The sequence below is a fragment of the Mya arenaria genome, chromosome 11 (assembly GCF_026914265.1).
Source record: "Mya arenaria isolate MELC-2E11 chromosome 11, ASM2691426v1".
NCBI classification, from domain to species: domain Eukaryota; kingdom Metazoa; phylum Mollusca; class Bivalvia; order Myida; family Myidae; genus Mya; species Mya arenaria.
In genome coordinates, this window is record NC_069132.1 from 3,815,473 (window position 1) to 3,841,897 (window position 26,425).

General features: G+C 34.4%; 1 protein-coding gene and 1 long non-coding RNA gene across 2 annotated transcripts; one reads left to right on the forward strand and one right to left on the reverse strand.

Annotated features, from left to right (window-relative positions):
* The first annotated feature begins 253 nt into the window (after window positions 1-253).
* LOC128207349 (uncharacterized) lies at window positions 254-1,410 on the forward strand. The gene is made up of 2 exons (XR_008256687.1): window positions 254-356; window positions 709-1,410. It is a non-coding gene; the product is annotated as an uncharacterized LOC128207349 (long non-coding RNA).
* A 1,437-nt stretch (window positions 1,411-2,847) lies between these two features.
* On the reverse strand, window positions 2,848-26,403 carry LOC128209573 (DNA polymerase epsilon subunit 2-like). The gene is made up of 15 exons (XM_052913657.1): window positions 26,308-26,403; window positions 22,377-22,477; window positions 21,372-21,447; window positions 21,102-21,179; window positions 19,888-19,981; window positions 19,572-19,643; window positions 19,187-19,270; window positions 18,775-18,831; window positions 18,026-18,147; window positions 16,481-16,622; window positions 15,737-15,857; window positions 15,167-15,281; window positions 14,574-14,757; window positions 14,236-14,412; window positions 2,848-6,126 (listed from the first exon to the last, which is right to left on the reverse strand). The coding sequence occupies exons 1-15, from the start codon at window positions 26,370-26,372 to the stop codon at window positions 6,043-6,045; spliced, it is 1,572 nt and encodes a 523-aa protein (XP_052769617.1). The 5' UTR covers window positions 26,373-26,403; the 3' UTR covers window positions 2,848-6,042.
* Between the last annotated feature and the right edge of the window lie 22 nt (window positions 26,404-26,425).

The window sequence follows — 26,425 nt, forward strand, 5'->3', positions numbered from 1 at the left end:
TAATTATTTTAGGATTAATAACGGCCGCAATTTGCGTAATTTGGGTAATATTTCCCTTGTGTTGGAATTCATTTGCAAATATGTTGACCATTTTAAATGGTTAAAACGCTGTTGAGATATTCGGACAAAAACCCATCGTGGCACTGTTGGCATATTAAGATCAGTCGAACTAGTATTCCGATTTGTACGGTAATCGCTATATCTTTATCAGCAACAATCATAAAACAACTCAACATTTCCTGTGTTGATTTCAGGTATGCAACACTGGGGCCGGTGGCCGCCGCGGCGTCGGTGGCCGGGACAGCGTCGGTGGCTGCCGCCTTGGATCATGCACCGGTTTAGAGGACCGGGCTATGGTAGGCTCTAATGACGAGTTATGTCTTGTTAGTGTCAAATAATAACATGTCGTGATCTGTCGAGTAAAAACTGTCGAGGATTAACTCAGCAGTGTAGTGAAAGTATTGAAAATTTCAAAAATAAGCTTTTCTTTGTTCTGTCGAAATGTTTGTGAAACTTTCAATTTTAATCCTCGAAGTACTAATTAAAATAAGACAGATAATATAAATAAGCAGAATTGGCCGTTTGAAGTAAACTGAAATTAAAATAAATACATGAAGTTTTAATTAAATAAATCAATGAATGAATGAAAAAGAAGATTCTCCTTCCAAGTTCAGTCCCAAGTATTGTTTTATATTTCTTTTATTCAAGGTGGCGGGTGTCCGCCGCTGCGTAGGGGCAGTGTCGGTATTTGTATCGTTGACTGCGTTCCCGGAGGCACCCCCTGCTCCAATGGCAGGCGCTGCTGCCCAACCCAGTGTGGGGGACACCTGTGCCAATAACGGACATCCGGATATCATGATGGTGGAGTGTGCTTAATTGCTACTTTGTCTTTGATTAAAATGTTTTGCATCGCGTATTTGGTTGTTATTATTTTCCTTGTTATATTTCAGTGTCTTTTTAATCTCAGAAAGCTTTAAAGACGGTGTTTAATTAAGCTGCATTTAAAATAACTTTTACTAAATTTATTATTCTTTTTTGGTATACGAGGTTTTCGGTTGAAATCTCGCATTGCTGAAAACTTTAAACCATATAGCTTCGGTAGGAGATGAACAATCTATTATTTTCTATTTGTACCAGTTTTCGCTTTCACCAAGTAAAAGATGTTAGTTGTTTATCATCAATGAGAAAACAAATTGGATTCTGTCAAATCTTTGAGTAGCTCTATGAATTTCAGTTTTACTGAAATAAACCGAGTGAATTCGGAGATACATTTATGGTTTTCAGAGATTGTGCAAAATAAATGAACATGTGTACCGCCAGCACAAGTCATTTTAATCCTCACATTATTATAGATGTTTACCCATTATTTAGATTATACTAATTAACTCGCCTTTCGGCCTCGAATAAGTACATCGCTTAATCGTTCAGTATTACACTTTTACAACTTATAGATACATACATTTTGTTTTTCAAATAGTTTTTGGCAATATTTATTTTAAAACAAACGTCGACGTCCGGTAATATCGCCCACTGCGCGATTTTAGCGGACACGGATCAGACACACAAGCGGACACATGGAATACACCCAACAAGTGGTTGTTATTAACGTACGTCGGTAGCGGATGCGGAAGCGACTTGTGGACAGCGTACACAGTTCCGTGATCCACTGCCCGTGTCCGCGCCCGTTGTAAGCTATTCACCCGTCAAACATTTCGTATTTTAATTCCGTGAAGTCTAACATAGAATATTTCTACTGCTGATTTATTGTAGAAACACGTTGAAAAGAAATTATGAAATGTTCAATACCCTCCCTACTCTAGTGTCCGTTTTTACAACGTACAGACGTAAAGCTTATTAATAACTAAAATGTCTGCACAGATGATGGGTACGGCCCGTACCAAGGAACCGAGTAATGCGGGACATACTCTCATCTTGCCAGACAGCTGAAATTATCTGCTGAAGGGTTTCAAATGCTATTTCGCTCGAATAAATATCAGTTCGGTGATGTTGTACTGGCTTTAATGTACGAGTCTCTGACGAGAAAGTCCCAATCCAGGAAGCCGATAGCAAGAAGTCAACTATTGATTTTTTTGTTAAATCGTCCACGAACTAACTTGGTCTGGGTAATGAACATAAAAATGGTACATAAACATCCGCCCTGTGTAATCTCATAAAGAACATTGAAAGACCGATGTCAGTGAAGAAAAGTAAGATACACATATATCATGCATTAAATAATTGCGAAAGATGAGGACATATATGCGCAGGTAATAGCACAGTTAACATGATATAAAAGTGCAACCGTATTTCAATGCTGTATCACTGGCAGAGCCAGCATTTACCAAGTCCGTATTTGGCAGGTAACTATCGCTAGATGCCTCAGTGCTGAGGAACTAGCCTATTGTCAAGGTAGATATGTGTATATGTTCAATAGTTTTTATATTCTAGCCAACATCATGTGTTTGCACCAGCAATGGCCCAAAGGTTCATACAATCCCTGGTATACGATGGTTATAAAAGAGCTCCGTGGCTTGTAACCTGTACTTTTTGTAATGTTTGTTGTATACGTTCACTTCGTAGTATATTGTTGAAACTTTCAGGATTTGTTTATATTAGATACAATTGTCAGCTGATAAAATTTTAAATGCATCCTATGAGTGTTTTTTATGAATACAGTCTCAAAACCTTACGGACAACACTAGTTTTAGCAAAAAATCAGATCAGTTTGCAATTAAGTGTTTGAACGAAACAGAATGTAACTTAAAGCTCCCATCTAGGTTACAGAATAATACTTAAGAAATACAAGTACATGTACACAAACATTATAACTGATATACAAGAAGTGAATAAAATTATGCGTTTATTTTTTAGCATGGTAATAAGATGTATATATATGTACATGATTTACATCCAGATAAAATATACATTAACAAGGGAAACAATGATGGCTCAACCCCCCATTTCATTGTTACAAGTTAATACATGTTGGATAACTGCTGATGAAAGTTTACAGCTGTATTATGATCATTCATTACAAGAAAAATCATTATTGTTCAACATTTTAGCATTTACATCATTGACTGCATCACAATGGTAAAAATCAAAGTGATTAATATGGGAATTATCTTAAGACATGTTCATAGCTAATTGTAAAACAATTATTATAGTTTCATGTCACATTAAAAAGTACATGATTGAAATGACAGGCACAGAATCTTTATAAAACATAAGTAGAGAAAGATTTGATGATTTATTAACTATTAGGCCTTTGAAACAGACTTGTAGGATTAATGTTGATTTAATTGGGATAAAAAGTGTTGGTTGATATGGAAACATGAGCTAAGTTATTGTTACAAATCATCAAGAAAAAAATGCAAGAATGACAATGATCCTTTTATATAAGGTAGTTTGGAAGATAATAAAACACATAGAAAAAACTCAGTGTTTTAAACATTTTGGCACTTACAATAAATAATTATTTCATTTGTAAACATTATGTCTAAAATCCCAAATGTGCACAATAAGGCTCATATGTTGGATAATATTTATTGAATTATGTGAAAATAAGATAATCAAAACAATTTGACTAACACTTGTTCATTGTTGCCTACACTAGCTTACTCTTATGCACTGTTGCTAACGCCTGTCAATCGGTGCTAACGCTTCTCAACCATTGCCTACACTTGTCAACCTTAGCTTACTCTTATGCACTGTTGCTAACGCCTGTCAATCGGTGCTAACTTTTCTCAACCATTGCCTACACTTGCCAACCTTAGCTTACTCTTATGCACTGTTGCTAACGCCTGTCAATCATTGCTAACGCTTCTCAACCATTGCCTACACTTGTCAACCTTAGCTAATGCTTGTCCACTGTTGACTACAATTGTTCAATGTTGCTAACACTTGTCAACAATTGCTACCGCTTGTCCAGCATTGGGTATGCTGATCACATGATGCTATCCTTGTCTGCTGTTTCAAACACTGGTCTGTATTTCTTTGTTGATCAAGGGACATTATTTAACAAATAATTCAGGTAAGATTTATAGGGCTCCTCTAAATGAACATACTTCAGAGGATAAAATGTCCAATAAGATTCATAATGTGACAAAAACAGGATGGCAATAAATGTACCAATATTTTTTTCTTCAAAATTAAAAACAAATAGCAATATCATTCAGCTCTGTCAATGTCAAACAAAAACAATCATTATGATTAAGTTGAATGTTACTTGGCTAGCTAAAACATACCTCCTTCTTAAAATACCTGTTTAAATTGTTATGAGATTTAAGGCAAAAATGTGTGCATTACCAAAACCAGTGCTTCACTGTAGAATTGTTTTACTCAAACATGATAAATCATAAATTTCTATTAAGGCCTAAAAATTGATACACTCAGTTTAAGCATCATTTTTAAGTTTTAATACCGGGGTAGATTAAATTCAAACAAATAAAAAAATATGTTTCTCCAGGCACTAGAAATGCCTAGGGTCGGGTAAAAAAACAGGGCAGGTCGGGAAACTGGAAACAAACATAATTTTGTTTACGCCTAATTACAATATAATTTCATAAACAGTTGTATAAATAGCATATTTTGCTCCTAAAAGTTTTTAGCAACCATTATTAGCCAGAATAAAATCATAAATGGCTTCATGCCCAGTTCGGATTATCAAAATATATTATAAAAGGCGTAATTGTCGCAATTAATGGAAATGGAAAACCATTTTATGGTAGTCACAAAAATGTCCTTTTTCCATAAATTAAAAGAAGTAATGTAGAATTTATATATAAATGTGGTTTTAACAACTGCTTTAATAGTATTTTTTTTAATGAAAACTAGGAATTCTATATTTTCTAAAAGCAATAATTTCTACCTATCTACTGGTATTAGTAACTATTTTTAACACTTATGTAAGATTTTCAGTCATAAAAATAAAATAAATGAAAAAAAGGATGCAGCCATTGCCATTTATCTTAAGCATTGAAAATACAAATGTATGATAAGCAAAAATGTTCAGAAACATAGCGCTAGCAATTACACATTAATTGATAGGTAAATACATAAAAAATCACACATTACTTGTATTCTATGGTGATAAAACTTAACAACTAGACACATTACAATGAAACGGGACCCAGGTTTTCAATCAGCGCAATAAAAAGGTTAAGGCAAATTGAACAAGTGGATAGTTGTACAGACGGACAATGTAACTCTTAATGCCCTACGGTATATATTCTTGAGTGCAAACTATGTCATACAGCCACATTTTTTTATGCATATGGAACTCATATTGTTTTATTGGCTTTTCTATATTTATTTTAAAATTCTCTAATGCATGGTGAACACCAGGATAAGTCAAAATACAAGGACCCTTAAGCATGACCTTGACATTTCAGCAACTGACACGGGTCTTGCACTAAACACACTAGCTTTTCATGGTGAACAATAAATGGCTACAGCCTAGATAAGCCAAAATGCATGGATTTTAACCAACGGGCCCTTTAATGTGACATTGGAAAGCTAGGTTAAAACCCCCAGGTACAATGCTCAGACTGACATTAGAAACAAAGAGACACAACTCCAGTCAATCCTATAAAACACAAAGGCAGTTTATCGAACTGAGTTCTATGTTTTGTGATACTGCATATTTTTTACATTAATTTACTTAGGTAAAGACAACAAATACAATATCGATCATTCTCAACTCCCTAATGAGGTTTTTGGCCATAATCTAGAACATTTATTTCATTTTGTCTATGATCGATACTTGTTCATCTCATTTTTAATTGTTTTGTGGAACAATATCATATATTTCATCAAAAGAAGATGACCATAAAAATAAATACAGAATTCCATATATAGCCCTTCCCTTTTCTAACAGATCATTGTATATTTTTGATCAGTTTATTATTAGATAGCAAGTTCAAAAGATGACAAGAGGCATTGTTTCATCCAATGTACCCCAGATGAAAAAGGCACAACCTCACAAGATGTGTTTCAGCACTAATAAATAAAATCCCCCATAATCCAAGCCCACATCCCATGTCAGCCTTCTATCTTGCTGTCCTCTATCTGTTTAGTAGCAGGCAGGTACACCTTGAAACTGTAGTCTGTACGAGGGAATGAACCCTGAAAATAAAAGATCGAAGAATTTTCAATCTTCTTATATTATTAACAGTGATTTCTGGAAAAAGAAAAAAACAAACAGTTAAGATCCACAGTGTGTGTTAACCATCAAAGGCTAAATGCTAAGGTTCAAGTATACATGTATGAATGGTGAACAGATAGATGTCACTCTACTTTGATTGTATGCACAAATGAACTGGTATGTAATTCACACCCACATCAAGCAAAATGCATGGTAGTTTATGAGGTACTCAGATCGCACAATGTGTCAGTAATGTGATACTTAAAACGTGAATGTTTTCACAAGTGTCAAAAACCTGCATTATTGTAATTATCATCAAATGTCTAGCTTTGAAAGTCAGTGTTCATTATACCCCCCACAAACGGAGAGCCATTTTATATAAGATTATTCTAATTATATCAAAGTGGCCTGTAATAACTGGAAGATATTGTAGCGATAGCCCAATTTTCTTCGGTACACTCTTACAAATTTCAATTGGTGATCCAAATGTCATCCGTAATTATGTTTTCTTTAATACAAGTCCATGAATACTTTTAACAGGTTGTTTTATAAAGGTGCAAGATTGTTACAAACAAAATTATCTTTTTTAGTAATCTGTCACCACATTTCATTTTGACAAATTAACTTGTACCTTAGTTGAATGGAATGGCTGCCATAATTACAATGTTTCAGTATGAAAACTTATTGATGTCTACAAAATTCTTTCAGTTTGATTGTGATGAAAGCTGATAAAATATAGAATCTGTCTCCAGTCTATTCCATGGGTAGAAAGCATTATTACCATAGTGTCCATTTTGAAAGTCATTGAGTTGGTACCGCTGATGGGATTGAACTAATGAACACTCGGGTGAGAGACAGACAAATATATGACCCGACTACTTTTACTGTCTTTGAAGTCATTGTTGTTATAAAATGTTAATAACATTTAAGTTTCATACATATATTTTGCTACTTTAATGATTTATATCCACAGTGCAGAATCCTTGCAGAATTTCCTGACATTGACAATTATAACAAGCCATGGTATGGACATTCATTTTTTGAAGTGCAGTAAAAGTTAAATTTTTGATCAAGCCTTGAAATAAATTAACAGTAAAATGTGAACTTCGACAAACAGAAATGGGTCTAGTTTTTCTTTCTTCAAATATTCAGTTTTTGACATCACATCAGATTTGTTTGACATAAAAAGACAAGTGAAATAATCCATATCTTTAGATTTGAAAGAAATCTTAGAACATGTTACCTTGGCTCTGTTGTTGTATTCGGTGATAGATTTCACTAAATTTTTCAATGTTCACATTTTAATCGAGTAAAATGGAAGAACATTGATGCCTTTTATTTTAATAATCCCAATACTGTAAAATATTGTCAATTAAAGAACAGCAATGATGAATCTTCTTTGTTAAAACCTCGTTATTACGTAAAAACATAGTGCCCTATTTTATTGAACTTCAGATAAAACATTTATACGCTTTTGTTTAACTAAAATATATCATTTCTTACCTCTCAATCTCCCATTAAAAATACCATCTTACTATTACCATTGATCATTCTACTCATTATTTTGTTTTAACAAGTTTCAGTGAGTGAGCTTTGCCTAATAAACTTGGAACCAGCTGCTATAGCTCTAATGTACTTGTCCATTTTACCTGTTGATTCCTTTGATAACTTTTGTCATGGATGGACTACAGATAATTTAAATATCATTTATTTTACAAATGAACAAATAGTCATTCTAATGACAACATTCACATCAAGTGTTTAGGAAATTGAATATTGATGTGTTTATTTCATTTAAACAGAAAATAAATACCGTAAAATAATTATAAGACTTAGTCAAAACTTATTATTTTCTTAAAAATTCATTTTTGACTCTTTTTTATTGAAAAACATTGTTTGATGAATTTCATTTGAAATAAAACTTTCTGCGTGATTTTTTTTGCACATTAAATTTTGTTGATTGATTCAAGAAAATGTTCAACATATTTTAATACAAGGACATTTATATTAAAACTTACAGATAGTGAAGTATATGCTAGTACTCTTTACATGTTCAACAAAAAGTAAACTTACAAAGAAGTATGAGATCACTAAAACACAGCAAACACATTTTTTATCACTGGTAGAACGGGTAACCATAACCCATATGATATCCGTAACCATAGCAACATCCATAATCCCCATAGTCTCTCTCCTGTTTGATGGCAGGTCGAGGGGGGATGAACATCTTGTCATTTTTATAACCCTTCCCCATGAGAATCTGGTGTAACAAGGACTGCTGGGGTGGAATGGGTGCACAAGAACAGTTCCGACGTGATGTGATCACATGATCAGGCCTGGCAGAGTAGGAATATGGAAAGTAGGTCCCATACGAAAATGGCCCCATGTTAGAAGCGTAACTCTCATGGTAAACGTATTCCTCCTGAGCTGTGGGTGGGCACCTAGAGCTGGACGTGTTCCCCATGGAATCCTGGTAGTAAGAGACCATGTTCTCTGTCACGGGATTGTTCACTAACATCATGGACGATGTCACCAAGTTTGAGTCTTTTGGCTCTGTTTTAACACTTGTTGCCATCTTTTTACTTTATCTAGCAATCACACAGGTTCCTTCTCTAGTGTGATATTTAAATGCTAGTTTGTGACTCCTGATGCACTTTTCTTTGTTATTAACTTTTCCCTCCTGCCGCTTTTTATAACTAGTACCACTATGAAAGTTCTGGTTTTATTTAATGTGTGTTAATGCTTCTTATATCATTTTTTTTCCAAAATGATTATTTCTGAATATACCCTATTCCATTATGGTAATTTCCACAATCCAATTTGTGAATTAATATTATAATGACACTATAATAACATTATAATATCATTAATTGTATCCTATCTTGCAATATTAAGCCAATCTGTTTTGTCTGCAGTGTCCAATAGGTGTATTAAATCATTCGTATTTATATTCTTTTTCAACCATTGTGACTGAAAAACTAATACAGTAATAGGGGTGGTTGAAATTTTCCAATTTAGAGTTGTCACTGATTGGACAGCGATCATAAAAAAAGTAATTACAGAGCTCCAAAGTAATTATACAAATATTTGTCAAATTGAAATATTGAAAACCTTAAGCAATTATAAGCATGCAATGTTTAAATTTGTTTAAACTGATACCATGACACTTAAAACATGATTAAGATGATATCGTATTAACAGGAAGAATCTTTCAGTCTATGTTTTTTTTTCAAAATGTCTGCGCGTTCAATAGGAAAAGTCTCTTTGAAGTTATAACATCGAAGAATAAGTGGTAACAGAGAAGAATACTTCAAAACAGAAGTTTGAGAGGTTCAGTACTGATGGCAAGTTTTAGGAATAACTTCTGTATACAGAAGAAAGAGGTTTTAGTTTGCAACTATTCAGGGTAGACATAAAAGCAAACACTAACGGATCAAACACAACTTACTCTTGAAATTGCAATTAAACATATTTTTTTATTTGAAATTAGTGTTGAATGTACCTCAAAACAGAATCATCATAAAGGCAAAAACTACAAGTTAATAATAAAGCATGAAATACACAAACTAGATAGCTATTCTGGTATTCTGATCATGTGTTAATAAACCTATTAAATGAAAACTAAACAAACATTTAAAGTAGTCCGTCTGGTTCATGTGTCCTCACAGTTAATGTTCAGTCATTATTATATAATGACAAAGAATGAACACCTCAATTTTGAAAACTTGGCAGTATAATAGAAATTATGTTTTTTAGAATATAATTACTTGTATAACAAGACGCCAATGCGGCAAAGCGTCATTAATTTGCAATTTTGCAAATTAAAGATTTGGGCTAGTGACCTAGATTTTCAAACAAGAAGACCCATATCTATACTTATCAGAGATATTTTTCATACAAATAACCTGATCAAATTTCATGAGGATCAACAGAAACTATTCTATTACTTTGAGGTAAAATGAACATTTAATAAATACATCAGCTTTTCTTAAATTTTAAGTCCTAGAGACTTAGTTTTTGACCCAGATGACACACCAAAGAAGCAAAATAAAATGATCCTGAAAATACAATCATTGACTGTGGTGCTGATGGGTCAATGGTGTGTGTGCCAGTGTGAAAGCATGTGTGCGTATGTGTGTATGTAAACATACCAAATGTCATGATAATTGGATTTTTTTTTCAATATCCTGCAGAAAAACTGTATATTTTGCTAAAATTCTAGTATATTTTAATTTCCTGATATCCTGTAGAAAAAAGCTGTAAAAGTTTAAAAAAACAACAAGCAAATTCGTTGAACTGATATACCCCGCCTGATTGGGCTAAGTCAAGGAATGGAAATCAATTGTTGATGAAATATATATATATATATATGAGTTTGAGTTTGATTGCAACTGTTTGAAAAAAAAAATTGTATACATAAATAACATTTAGAATTGACCAAGAAACCTAGTTTATGACTCCATGCTACCCAGTTCCAAACTTACCTAAGATTTCATCAAGGCAAACATTCTAATCAAGTTTCATGAAGATTGGTCCAGATATATGCAAAAAATACAGCCTCTAGTGTCCACAAGGTTTTTTTAAGATTTGACTCAGTGACCTCATTTTTGACCCCACATGACCTATTAGTTTCAAACTATTCCAAGATTTCATCTAGGCATTCTGATTAAGTTTCATGGAAAATAGAGCAGATGTATTGCCTCTAGAGTGTTCCAAAGATTTCTGTTAGATATGACCTAGTGACATGGTTTTTGACCCATTAACCCACTTTTAAAACGCAGTCAAAATTCAACCTAATAGAACATTCTGAGCATGTTTGAACTTAATCAGACCAATCACCACCATTAAATAGTTTCGGACAAGATTTGAAAGATTTGACATAGTGACCTAATTTCTAATCACATGTGACCCAGTTTAAAACATGTCCAAGAGTTCATCAAGGAAAACAGTCTGATCAAGTTTCATGAATATAAGACCATACATATTGCCTCTAATGTGTTTCAAAGATTTTTCTAAAATTTGACCTAGTGACCTAATTTTTGACCCCATATGCCCCACTTTTACAAGCGGTCTATATTTCATCAAGGGGTACATCATGACCAAGTTTGAACATAACCCGACGAATCATTTCCATTCAGGACAAAAAAAATCTAAGATTTGACCTTGTGACCTAATTTTCAATCATATATGACCCAGTTTTAAATAAGTCCAAGATTTCATCAAGGAAAACATTGTGATTAAGTTTTATAAATATTTGACCATGTATAATGCCTCTAGTATGTTCCAAAGATTTTTCTAAGATTTGACCTACTGACCTAGTTTTTGACCCCATGTGACCCACTATTTTAAATGGTCCATATTTCATCAAGGTTTAAATCATGACCAATTTTGAACATAACTTGACCAATCATTACCATGATATGGTTCCGGACAAGATTTTTCTAAGATTTGACCTAGTGACCTCATTTTTTTATCATATGTGACCCAGTTTTATTGCCGACCAAGAGTTCACCAAGGAAAACATTTTGATTTAGTTTTTTGAATATTTGACCATGTATAATGTCTCTAGTATGTTCCAAAGATTTTTCTAAGATTTAACCAACTGACCTAGTTTTTGACCCCATGTGACCCACTTGTTTAAGTGGTCCATATTTCTTCAAGGGGTACATCATGACCAATTTTGAACATAAATTGACCAATCATTACCATGATATGGTTCTGGACAAGATTTTTCTAAGATTTGACCTAGTGACCTAATTTTCGATCATATGTGACCCAGTTTTATTTACAACCAAGAGTTCCTCAAGGAAAACATTTTGATAAAGTTTCATGAATATTTGACCATGTATAATGCCTCTAGTATGTTCCAAAGATTTTTCTAAGATTTGACCTAGTGACCTAGTTTTTGACCCATGTGACCCACTTTTAAAATAGGTCAAGATATGATCAAGGGGAACGTTCTGACCAAGTTTGATCATTTTCTGATCAATGCCTACAAAGATATGGTACCGGACGGACGGACTGACAGACGGACAACGCCAAAACAATATCCCTCTCCCGAAATCTTCGATTCGGTGGGGGATAATCAAAAAATATGACTTTGGGAAAATATTTCCTAAGAATTCCACTGACCTAGTTTTTGACCGGAGGAGAACTATAGTCACAAATGTTCAAGAATACACGTAGACCGGTATTCTGACAAAGTTTCATAACAATTGGATAAAACTGTTGACATAATGACATGGGAACATATTTCCCAAGATTTGACCTAGTGACCTAGTTTCTGACCTGAGGTGACCCATATTCACAAATGACAAAATGTAGACAAAGTTTCTTGACAATTGGATAAAAAAATTTGACTTTATGACATGGAATAATAACTTTAAGGCAAAATTGGTAACGCCCAGATTAGGCAATTTAGATGGCATCAAAATGACGTGTTTGTGAAATATTCCAACCAAAACATGCAATGAGGCTGCAGAGTGATGGGCCCTTATGAACATTGGATATGAGATATGAATTTGTGAGTAAATGATTAAAATAAAATAAAATTATATAGTAAAGCATTTAGATTTAACCTATTAACCTAGGTTTTTACACCATGTTACCGAGTTAAAATTAAAATATTTCATCAAACAAACATTTGGAAAAAGCTTACATTGAGGGGAACATTCTGACCACAGTTTGAACAATCAATTTCAATAAAGGGTAATGGACATGATTTTTGAAAGCTTTGACCTAATGACCTTGTTTCTGACCTCATGTTACCCAGTTTCAAACTAGTCATTGATTTCATCAAGGAAAACATTCTGATTTAGTTTCATAAATATTTGACCAGATATATTGCCTCCAGAATTCACAAGATTTGACCTAGTGACACAGTTGTTGACCCACTTTTAAAATATTGTGAGATTTAATAAAAGTTTGAACAATCAGTACCATGATATGGTTGAAGACGAAAAAATCCAGGATTTGACCTAGTGGCCTTATTTTTTTATCATATGTGACCAAGTTTAAAAAAGTCCAAAAGTGGGAAATATTCTGATTAAGTTTTATAAATTTTGGACCAAATCTAATGACTGTAGTGTGTCAAAGATTTGTGCTTTAAACCTAGTTTTCGACTCCATGTGTGACCCAATTTTACAAACGGTTAAAACTTGATCAAGGGGAACATTCTGACCAAGTTTGACCATAATCTAACTTATCCCTACCAAGTTATGGTTCCGATGATATGGTTCCAGACCAAATAAATCTAAGATTTGACCTAGTGACCTAATTTTTTACACCACATGACCTAGTTTCAAATTAATCAAGGAGTTCTTCAAGAAAAACATTCTGATGAAGTTTCATAAATATTGGACCAAATATAATATATCTAATGTGTTCAAACAATGTTCTTGCCCACGGGCAAAGATAAAACAAGTACCCATATGGAACTCCTTTTTAATGGTCATCACATTGTAATTACCTCCCTTGTTAAAGACTGTCGTCTATAGCATTATAGAAACCTTGACTTGTGGCAATATTTGGAATGCTAAATAATCATTTCTTGCTTCAAATGTCACCATAAAAAAGTTTTCACGCACCTTTCAAGAAATAAAGCTTCACTCTCCTCAGAACTGTTTAAAGACCGATTTGACTATTAACACAATCTGAATCACTGCGCGCATATCCAAGAAAACCACAAATTATCGCATATACATACGCATTTATTTTCACTATGCACAAAAGAGTTCCAGCAAAAAATAAATTTTTACTTAATTTTGTTTAACTGAGGTGGGAGAAAAAGCATCTACCATAGCCGCTCGTGTAAGATAGGTTTATCCCAACCCTTGCACAGGGTGTAAAACACCATACGCTTGGATCGGGATGAACCTATCCTTCACTCTCGGCCATGGAGGATACTTATAATCTCATCCTGATTTAACTAAATAAAAAAAGTTTATCGTGATTATCATAAAGATTATTGTAAAGTCCAAAATCTCTTAAGAAAGTTATAGAAATTATACCAAAACAAAAATAGTGTGCTTATCAAAATCTTGTTATAAAGGAATTAATAAATCAGAGTCTGGACTTATGTTTCTACTCACAGGATTCATAACAGTGCAATCTATGGATGTAGTGTGGAAGGGGTCGTGTTTGTCGGCACAGATGATGAGGTCCGGGAGAGGGTAGAGACGGAGCCCAGAGTCATATGGCCAATACACGGGGGACACATGAAGGGGGAGGGGCGTCACGTGACCCTGACACAGCAACGTCTTTGTGAACTGAAAAACAGGAAGATTATCATCTGTATTAGTTTACTAATTGTATTATTGAATAAAGAATCTTAACAGTAACGCATCTTCAACTCGTTACTCATCTTTAGTTTACTTATTTTTACAAAATTTGTACATCATCATAACTTGAAAAGGGAGATTCCACTTACATGAGTGGGAACGTCACCATCCTCCGGGAACTTAACACAGTTTCTGCACATCTTTGTTACAATGTCCTCTCGGAACACAACTATTTCCTGGGTGCAGTATTGTATTCGGCAAGGGTTACTGGTGAATATCGAAGATGGAACTTTCTTTTTGAACTCTTCTATGACAGAGTTTGGAATAGCAGGCCTGAAATGTAAATTGATGGCTCCTAAAAATTGTTTATAATTATATGAAATATAATTTTTTTAAAATATAAAGAAAAAATATCATTTTCTTTTAAGTGCTAACACTTATAAACAATAGCCAAAATACATGTGTGTTACCACAATGTAACACCAGCAGTGCAGTTTATGGATACACTCTTGTCCATTTATATATTTTTTTATTTCATTGATTATCAATTGACATTTTTAAAAACAATCAATGATATATTGTCATCTTATAGCTTCTGTATTTCAAACACTGTACCCGAATAGAATGGTAGCAACTCGGGGTCCTGGAGCCAAGATACAAATACAAACTTGTTGCCTTGAATCAACTCTACTACACTGTTTATATAGATGCATCTAGCTACTGACAAAATCACACTAAGTACCTGGGTAAAATTGTAGAAGGTCCAGGGTCCTGGGGCCCAGGAACAAACACAAACTTGCTGCCTCGGACAAGCTCTGGATAGTCACTGAGCAATTCAGCTAGCTTTGTGAAGCAGTCTGCAAAGCAAAACAGCTCACTAAATTTCTTTATGAATTATCAGTAAATATATCCATTGTATTTTTCCCTCAACATTTCTGGGGTCTGGTACAGCCAGCTCCAAGGTTTATGGAGACTGTGTACTAATATGGGCAATACTGCTTGGGTCCATCCATAAGCAAATACTGAGATAACTATGGCCCGTCCTATCATTAAAGCACATCTACTAAGAGAACAGTGACATAAATAAATAAGGGTACCACAATAGAGAAAAAGGTTTCGCCAGGACGCTTTTTGTGTTATCCTCCAGCTGGTGTGTATGTCATGGATGATCAATATATGCATGTATGTGATTTTTTTTATATTTACTGTTACTGTACATGAATTGATTGTTCATATTATGCACCCCATGCCCAAATAAATACATAATAATATTCTATCTATCAATTTATGGAGGAATGTAAACTAATCTAACCTTTCATGACTTTTGCATGGTTTGTCCCAAGTGGAGTGGACAGGAAGTTACCACACATTATAAAACAGGTGGGGGCAAAATTAGAGTAGCCATTAAATAATGTCTTCAACTTATCCATCACCTGCAACCAGAATAAAGGAAACATGTTTTACACGACATATTTAAAGTGCTGAGTTTTGTATACGAATTGATTCAATAAAATAGTGACAGCTGTCAAACAATGAAATAACGGGCAGCTATAAATAGGAACTTACATGAGTGATTAACAGCTCTTCTCTTGAATATTTTCAATTGTATTCAGTTACTTAAATATGATTTTTACTAATCTGCATTTTAATAGTTTTTTTAATTCTACAGCTCATTCAATTTTCCAAATAAAAAAATAATTATTTTAGATTTAAAAACTTGGGCCCCAATTTCTCGAAACTTCTTAAGTTCCTTATAACAGGATTAAGTTAAGCTCACTATTTTTGTTTTTCAATAATTTGCGTTATATTTATTTCTTTATCACTATTCACTTATTGAAATAAGCTACTTTAGCCTCTTAAGCTTCAGAAGTTTCGAGAAATTGGGGCCTGATCTATATTTAGCCTCTCAAGCTTAAGAAGTTTCGAGAAATTGGGGCCTGATCTATATTTAGCCTCTTAAGCTTAAGAAGTTTCGAGAAATTGGGGCCTGATCTATATTTATCTAAACATATTTATCTAAACATATCTTTGATATTATTATTGAAGTCCTTCATACCTTGATCTGGTCAAGCCAGACATCAGACAAGACAATAAACATGGCATCCTGGTTTTCCGCTTCAATCTGCTGTAGCTTACTGGAAGCCTTCACACTCGTACTGCTGGGACCACCGAAAAAGTTGACATTCCCGAAAAACGACCTGTATGAGAGATCATGAGTATACTGATTCAATCTGCAGACTTCAATATGTACAACTTATCAACATTATAAAAGTGGTATAAATCTTGGTGAAGAAAGTCTTCATTATACAGTCTGATTATGAAGTTCATTAGTATTCATTCCAAAATCCCCTGAGCTAATGTCAAAATCAACTCGGTTTCTGGAAGAAATCCTCTGGGGAGGTCTACAGAAATATGGAATGTATGCATTGGAGAATACTGATCGAGTTGTAAAGAAACATTTTCAAATATCTTAATACAAAATTACAAAAACCTTCAAATGTTGTCTGATCTACCAGTTCAGTGGGGTAAATTTTATGTTGGTCTGGTAAAACATTTTAAGATAAAACAAGAGCTGTCACAGTATGTGACAAATGCCCCCGAAAGTGACATTGACCTATGACAATGTCATTACATGAAAAGTTGATCTTGCCTTTATGTGTCAAATACATATGGCAAGTTATTTTAAATTGCCTCTGAACATAAAAAAATACCACCCATACTTGACAATCTACACTGTTATGTCCTTATATTCAGCATTCCATTGTGAATAAACACTAAGTGTATCTTTCACCTTAGAGGTAGGGACATGGGTCTTGTACGCGACATGTTGCCTTGGTGTGTCAAACACATGTGGCAAGTTATTTTAAAATCTGTCCATACAAGAGAAAGTTACAGCCTGGACACGACAAACTATACTCTGTGTCCTTATATACTGCATTCCATTGTGAATAAACACTAAGTGTGAACTTGAACTTAGAGGTAGGGACATGGGTCTTACATGCGACACTTCATCTTGGTATGTCAAACACATGTGGCAAGTCATTTTAAAATCTGTCCATACAAGAGAAAGTTACAGCCCAGACACGACAACTTTTGTCCTTATATATGCAGCGTTCAACTGTGAATAAACACTAAGTGTGACCTTGACCTTAGCACTCCATTGTGAATAAACACCTAAGTGTGACCTTGACCTTAGAGGTAGGGACACGGGTCTTGAATGTGACACGTTGTCTTAGTATGTGGAACACATGTGGCAAGTTATTTTAAAATCTGTCCATACAAGGGAAAGTTACAGCCCGGACATGATATGCAGCACTCCATTGTGAATAAACACTAAGTGTGACCTTGATCTTAGAGGTAGGGACACGGGTCTTGCCTGCGACACGTCGTCTTGGTATGTGGAATACATGTGGCAAGTTATTTTAAAATCTGTCCATGCAAGGGAAAGTTACAGCCCGGACACGAGTTATTGAGCCAGACACACAGACGGACAGACATTGCAATTTTAATATGCCCACCTTTGGGGGCATAAAAATGGAAACATTTAGAACACGACGCTTTCCATCTAAAATTTTTAGTAAATTTAGAAATCTCCATTAACCTGGTTGTTTTTGCAGGTTCTGGTGGGGGAAAGCCAAAGGCATTGACATGGAACATATCATCTTCATACCAGCCCTCAGCCAGCACAAAACAGTTCTCTGTGAACAAGCCAGTGTGGAATTTCTGATGTTGTGTTAAGAACAAATGAGATCCAATCAATTAAACTTCATAACAAAGATGGATATACACTGTATGTAAAAGAGAAATTTTTCATTACAGGTATGAGGTTTCATTAGAGGAATGGGGCCGGGGCTTCCCTGATTGGGAAAAATGAACCCTTTTAAATACAAATTGGGAATTCTAGGTTGCCTAGAAATAAAATGATTTAAAAAACAGGCAGAAAAGATTAAAGAATTTGATAAAGTTTGTTTCTTTTCTTTTTTAAAGACAGTAACTGGTAACTTTATTTTCACTTTTGAGAAAAAGTAAGTGTTTTTAAATTAGAAATAGGACCGAAATTCGGCCCAAAATTAGTCAGAAAAAACAACAACACTTGCATATATCATGCATCTTAATTTTTTTTAAATTTCGAAGTCAATATCAACATCAAAGCAATGCTAGTATACCTATATTTCACCATAAAAATAATGTCAGTGTGCAAGTCAACTAATTTAATGGTACCCTTTCATTGGTAAAAGAAAATAAGCACTCCTTTAAACTAGCACATAAAACAATACAAAATTCAACAACTCCCCTTCCACCCACAAACATAATGCTTCAATATGATTCTGAAGCCAGCCAGAAGGATACAGCCTTAGTGAGGTCTATCTGACACACTCCAGTCGGGTCCTCCAGGTACCATTTGCCCTGAAAATGTAAATGTTTCACCTTCATAATGTATCGTGATCTTATTAATTTCAATGCAATAAAATAAACTTTTGAACAAAACCATTTCTTATAACTACAGTTCTGAATACTAGTTCATGATTAAAACAATCAAAGCAATACCAAAGATTATATATTTCTTTCCAAAATGTGTCTTATCATCAGCTGTTTATAACTATCTTTGTTAAATCTACATTTGCATGTCAATAATTATGAAGCAACAAACCATAGTGAGTTCATTTAGCTACATATTCTTATTTGATGTTATAATTGTGATAATGTTTTAGTTTTCCTGTTTGCCAGTATGTTTAATGATAAGATCCCACAGGGGACTCACCTCCTTGAGTTGTGTGAGCATCCCGAGGACAATCACGTCTCCCAGCTTCGCCGTCGTACCCAGCAAGTATTCTATAGGCTTTAACTGTTGTGTAAATAAATAATACTGTTAGAACAATGGGAATCATAGGTAAAAGAGAGATGTATAGTTAAATATGACATTTCCTAATTGCATCTCCTTAATTCAAACTATATAATTTCTTTTATTTTGCGTCATAAAGAATATTTTGGCTCTTACCCGAATACCCATACAATTTCTGGCTTATGTGCAAAAATCATTAGGCTGTAAAGCTAGCTCTAATTATTACTGACAGATCTTTTTTTATCTCTATCAAAAACAAACAAAATATGCTGATAAAATGTCAAGCCAGAAAAACCATAGTTACCTGAAACTTTTTGCTTTCACTGGGAGTGCTGCCCAGGGCTGGTGGGGTAAACAGGTCGTGCCGTAGCGTCCGCTGGAAACAGAAGCAGAGAATCATGGATACATGTACACAACCTCTCCTAATTTACTAGTATTTTGTTTATAATGGTAAAGCTGAAATGATAAGTTATAGTCAGAATATAAACAATTATGTCCTAATGGCTAACTCAGTATAACAACGCTTAATTGTATTGGTTGTCTAGATAACATGATGTGAACTTAGGGGTCTACAATGGATGATAAAGCTGAGATAAAGATATATATTCAACTGTATCTACCTGATGGAGAATTGTGTATCTTTCTCTGTACAGGCTGGCCTTGTCGTTAGCACTGCCATGGAGACAGGGAGGGGGAATTCCCAGAGTTGAGTTTCTGAAATGTGCAAATCAAGATCTTGTCCTCAAAGGCTACAAAGACCTGCAAAACTTCTACAAGTTAAAGATACATATATTAGCATTGGGAATCGACCAAAGATTACTTATAATACTATCATTTATTGGAGATTGAAAGCCAATTAATGAAATATTTTCATACTTGTTCAAATATTTATATCATCATTTTATTACTACAAATATTGTATTTTCTCACTAGTCCCTTTTGTTAATTCCTTTATTTAACATTGATAAATTAACTCAATGAATCATTCAAAAATAGAAAATAACTTTGGTGAGAATTTGGGCAAACTTTTTGATTTAAAAAAAAGAGAAATGGGGTGGAAATGATCTAAATTTGTCGAAAGACAGTGAAAAGGATATTCTTTTAATAACTGATAATGACAAAAGCATCATCGATAGTCAATAACGTTTAACATTGGATCGATTTTCAACTATTATTGATTATTATATCAACACTAACTGCTGCATAGCGTCTTTTTTTTTAGTTAAACAAGTGCCATAACCCACCATTTATTAAAGCCAGAGTTATTGGCCTTGTTACACATGTGCATATTGTCTCTTGCAACATGTGTACTAAGTTTGAATGTCTTATAAGGATTTTGAGCTATGGCCAATGTTTAGTTTTGGCATTACATGGACATCAAGGCTATAATAACAGTGGTCGAAATTAGCATAAGCCCTTCCCTGGTAAAATGTCTTCCGGGCTTGCTCAAATTCTGAATTTTATATAGCAGGGCTTGTTCAAAAATATGATTCCATGCAATAGTATAAGAATTTGGGCTTGTTCATCCAAAAGTCTAATTTCGATGATTGTTATAATACCGCAACTTTTTTTCTTTAAATGAGGTAAACTGCTTTTAGAAGATTAGGGCGTGAGATATTGTGTAATGTGAGGAAATATGATTATAATGTTAATGAAATAATGATGGTTAATGGAAATGTAAGAGCTGTTTTGCAGACCAGTCAAAGACATCCCAAAAATTTTACACAACAGATCTCAACTGCTTACCAAACATATGATACATGCCAAACATATGATACATGCCAAACATATGATACAAGCTGAGGAGATAAGTAAACCAGTGTATGCAACTTACGGTATAAACTTCTTTCTGTCTTTTTGATATGTGAATCTTGGCACAGAGAAGGCATCTATCACAGTAAATACATTGTCGCTGAAATAAAAAATAAAATAAATCTTGCTAAAAAATACTTACATTTTTTTGCAGTCATATGTTATTCAAGAATCACCTGAGAATGAGTTTTATAAAAAAATTCTGACATATGCAGTGCATGTAAACAAAGCCAATGGAAAGAAATTCAAGAACAGCAGAATAATCTCTGCCTTCTATTTAAGTGACACGTACCTTTCATCACTGTGTTCAGCATTACACTCCTGTACAGCTGTCTCACATATGTTCTTATCTACCAGCGTTGACGACACTGAAGCAGGAACAGCTCATAATAAATGTCATCAAATTTAGGCTTTTAACTAGAGTTATAGAAGGGTGCTTTACCGTCCTTTTTGGTAGCACCCTTTTACCCTTTTGGAGACCAGCCTTGTGAACTACATGTATGTACATGTTTAAAGCGTATAGTTAATATCCAGGATGGTAGTGACAACAAAACAACAGATGTTTTATAGGCGAGTTAAAGAACCTACCCATACATGTTGAAATATACTGTGAAATCATTAATGTTCGTGGGGCATTAATGTTTGTGGTTTTCGTGGGTTGGGTGATCCACGAATTCAAGATCCCATGAAATATAGATCCTGTAATCACTCAGTTTGCAAAATTGTTAATTGGCATTCAATGACTGTGCCTATCTGTATTTAGGTTCAGGTTACATCTTCTTTTATGACCTTGATTTCCAATTAAATCGATAATTGACATGGGTATATGCACTAATTGGCATGTCGTACCACTTTAGTGAGTGTCATAAACGGTGTGACGTAGAACACGGAAATCACGGGCCAGCGCGTGGAGATAATGCAGGTGATCAAGGACGATCAGAGTTTCTATTTGTTTTCAAAAATGAAAACCACAAATTCAAGTACCCACAAAATTGCTATTTTTCGGCAAACCACGAAATTTCATGCCAACGAATATAAATGATTTCACAGTATATTTTAAGGTCAACTGCAATTTCACTTGTACAGGTAGTTACAAAAACAGGTACATGTGGTGCTTGATAAGCCCTCTAATGTGAATTCTGATGAAATATATAGAGAGAGATGGAACAAATAGATAATTAATAACTCTTACATGTTAATAGTCTAAAGCGTCAAATCTTTGTTAATTATTATTGTTATTATACAGTTACATGTAGCATGATGGTTGATGAGAAAGGAGTCACATATAAGAACTCACAAGGCTGTTTTTGAACAATCTCAATGATTTTATCCAGCCATTCCTGGAACTCATCCTCATCAACTTGTGAGAAAACATCTACCAAATACCTGCTGGCCTCACTGAAAAAATCAAACAACATATGTGAATTATCATAAATAGAAAAACATAATATAAATCACATGTACATGTGATAACCTAGTGTAACTTGAGTGAAACCGATTATCAATAGTCAAACTGGGACAGATTCCCAACACTACTATTTATTGAAAAGTGGCGCACTTGTGTATAATTTCAATAATCAGGCAGCGGGTGTCATAGCTTTTAATTATCTGTGCATATGCATGTTGCATTGCCTGTTAGAAATCAGATTATATGCGTGAAAAAGGCATGCATGTGAAAAATGTGTTTGTTAACATTTGAAATCAATTGCTTTAACACTGACAAAACATATTTCTATATTTAACACATGCACATTTGTAGTGTTCCAGCAGTTGCATCGGGAGCACTGTTCCTCTATTAATTTTACATCACTGTCAATAGTGAATGATATGGTATATAGAAAGGGTGGGGGAGTGTTCTGACTAGTTAGTATTGTGTGAGGGTAGGAACTAGCCGTCATGTAAAATCAGTTGGTAAAAGTGCTGTACTAGTGTTTCAGCCGTCCTGCCCTGGAGCCTCACACTGGACACACTGTTCCTTCATTAGTATTTCTTAACTGGCCAAGAATGCTAGTTTTCCTGTGGTTGAAGGATTGAGCATCACATGTGGTAGTCCATATAAACAGCCGCTTTCAGAGTCTTTAACAATTTTTTATTTGGCGACTCTACGCGTCCATATCCCACTTGTTTTCCTAACCAAGAATGACAGATCCCAGTGCAAAGTATATTGAGAGGAAAGATAAAGGACACCTGCTAGATAGTGCTAAAATGGCGATGCTTTGCTGACAGAAGTTGATCAGTATTAGTGTTTTATGAAACATTTCAGTGTATTAAGAGAAAGGTATTGGCTTAAAATAATTAATATGTAACTTTTGTGTTTATATTTATCAATGAAGTGTTAAGTTTTTATGGAGTTACAGTTGAAGAATACATTTTACATTGGTATGAATCAGTCGACTTGTGGCGTTTTAGGGAACAACATGAATATCCAAATGTTAAAAAAGTTCCCTAAATGTGCAGAATTATTGCTACACAAGTGGCAAACTCTAAATCCTAGATTTACTTGACTGGTACAGAAGTAAAAATAGAGAATATAGAGCCTGGATTGCCTGAAATAGTTAAGCGTTGAGAAGTTTATTGCGTATGTGTGAGAGCGAGACACCCGTTTAGCCTAGTCTAAATTAATAGACGTGTTATACAGGTTTCTTCCAATCCCTAACGTCTAAACGGGTTTGTGGAAAAACCAGGGGTGTTTGAAAAATATTGAAATTGTATTAAGCAGTGCTCCAGCTAAGCATAATTAGCGTGGCGGGGCGCCCCGCTGCCCTTTTATGGCGCCCTGCTGCCTTTTCAAACGCCCCGCTGTGCCCTTTTCATTGACAGAGCCGCCTTTGATGATAAATAAAACAAATAAATCGCCCATTTGTGTCATCAAAGCGACATTGACCTCGCCGAAATTTTAACACATTGTAAATCTGTCAATCAGCGAGTATTTGGCCACTGTCCCATTAGTCAAAACATCGCAATTAGCCATAGGGTAATCCCCTAATCCGATAATTGGGCCGTGTCATCCAATTACCAAAACATCGCCGGTAGGCGGAGCTATTGAAAGTTAACCAATCAGAATGTACATTGAGAAGAACCTGATAATATGATATACGTTCATTAAAATGAGATAGAAAAGGCGACATAATTATGAAAAATCGTGTCAAGCATTGATGAAGTTAAAAAGTAATTGTTATATGTATTGAACAAACAATGCCAGACATTTTAAACATTGATGTTTTTGAAGCAGACGGTCATAGCCATCTCGGGCCATCGGCAAGGTGGCGCTAAGAAAATCAAAAACATGACGTATCACCAAATATTTAATTGGTTTTCGTGAAATGTTCATGATAAAAAATTGATTTGTAAACACAAAAACATATTATTTTTTTTGCTTTATGTAGAGTTTTAATACTTACAGTATTTTTCTCCTGTTTACGATGTCAAAAATATCGGCGAGATCGCCATCTTGTCAGAACAATTTTCCGAGTTAATTTCTCAACCTCCCATTATGTATTGGTAAAGTTTTCATCAAGGACAGTGATTTAAATGTCATTTGGTTCTTAAATGTCAGCATATTATTTAGCCAGAGACAAGTAAATAACAGCATAGCTGAATGTGACATTCGTACCCTATCCCGAACCTATCAAAATAAGATTCGTCCCCCTACTATATTGACAGGTCATTTATTAGTCATTTTGATTGTTTCAAATCCTTAGCTGTCTTGGTTTTTGTTTCATTTTTAGATGCTATTTAGAGATAAACTATGTGACATTGACAAATACACTTTTGCTGAGCCAAAAATGATACATTTTTTATGAACATTTTATATAGTTATAGCAATCAGTTTGAATGTGAATATAAACTGAGGTGTGTGTTATGGCATAGTTTTTGTATCAGGTGTTACGAAAGTATCACTTCTCCTTAAAGTCTCCCCACTTCTCCCTAAATTGACTGAAGGGAGAAGTCACTTCTCCCAAAGTTTTCAGCCTAGTGAGAGTAGGCTGAAAACTGGGAGAAGTGACTTCTCCCATTCATAACACTGTTGTTGAAAGAGTTGCGCATTGATATGCCATAGATCAAACTGCGAATAAAGCATGATTAGTTACTTCTATTTAAATCACAGTTTGTTACCAATTTTGATATTACTGCACATATAGTCAGGTTATGTTTCAGAAATTAGTATGAAAATAATAAATATACAGAAGTATGACTTAATAACTACATCTTTGGATATCATAACAATTAGTATTGAAAGTAGAGCTCTAGTACCAAAATATCAAAATATTGAACTTTGCAAGTGCCCCATTTAGGCTCATTAAAAGCGCATTAAAAGTGCCTTTTTGGACCAAGCACCCTGCCCTTTTCAAATCCTGGCTGGAGCACTGATTAAGTGAAGTATGTTATGGTTGAAATAGATAATAAAGGTTTATATTCATATTTTACAATGGAAGTGCAAAGCTATTTTGCACAAAACAAGCATTTTATGCAGTTTTTACCTTTCCAATAAAACAAAAGTTGACTGAAACAGACAACAATTATGCAAAGCGTAACAACTCGATCCAATCGTAATAACTCGGCCACCTACGACGAGCTTCGAGATAGACCTCATAAATACAATCGTATCAACTCGGCCATGGCCGAAATGTTCCGATTGTTGTAAAACTGTGAACTGCAGCCTTGCAGATGCCCTTCATGTGTATATAGTTATGTTTTGACAGAATGAAATGAAGAAAAACCTGTCAAACTCATAATTATTCGTTGGATATTTATTTTTTGTGTACGGAACTAATATAATATTACATTATCTGGTAATATTTCTTATTTATATGATATTTTACAGACGCAATATGCTTTAACCCGGAATCCCGATCAGAATAACTACCCACTTTTCGTACAAAACAATTTGTATGTGAAGGATTTGCCATATCAAAAATCGTAAAAAAAGTCTGTCAACATACAAATATTTGGACTACCATTTAGCCCAGTTGGTAAAAGCCCCGTGCTAGTGACAGTAGTGTTCAGTCCGTGGTGGATTCGAGCACCACACCCGCATAGCCACAATAATGCGCGTATAGGGAACTTTTTTTAACATTTGGATATTCATTTTGTTCCCTCGTAGAGTCGCCAACACAAAAATCGTCAGACTCTGAAGCGGCTGTTTATATGGACTACACACCCGCAGGTGCACTACACATGACCAAAATCACTATTATAGAGAAAAAAAAATTCAAACTACACTATACCTTCGAAGAGAAAGGCCATGCATTTTAAAAGTAGAAGAAATTTGACTTTTAATCTTTGTTGACATTTTGACGTTCCCGCGTGTTTACATACTGAAATAAAATCTTGTTGTAAAAGTTG

Excerpts from the sequence above, each read along its gene's own strand:
- LOC128209573 (XM_052913657.1), bottom strand. The coding sequence starts at position 26,372 with ATGTCAACAAAGATTAAAAGTCAAATTTCTTCTACTTTTAAAATGCAT. Across the intron at positions 22,478-26,307 it reads CATGGCCTTTCTCTTCGAAG|TGAGGCCAGCAGGTATTTGG; the intron begins GTATAGTGTAGT and ends TGATTTTTTCAG. Across the intron at positions 15,858-16,480 it reads TCTGGCTTGACCAGATCAAG|GTGATGGATAAGTTGAAGAC; the intron begins GTATGAAGGACT and ends TTCTGGTTGCAG.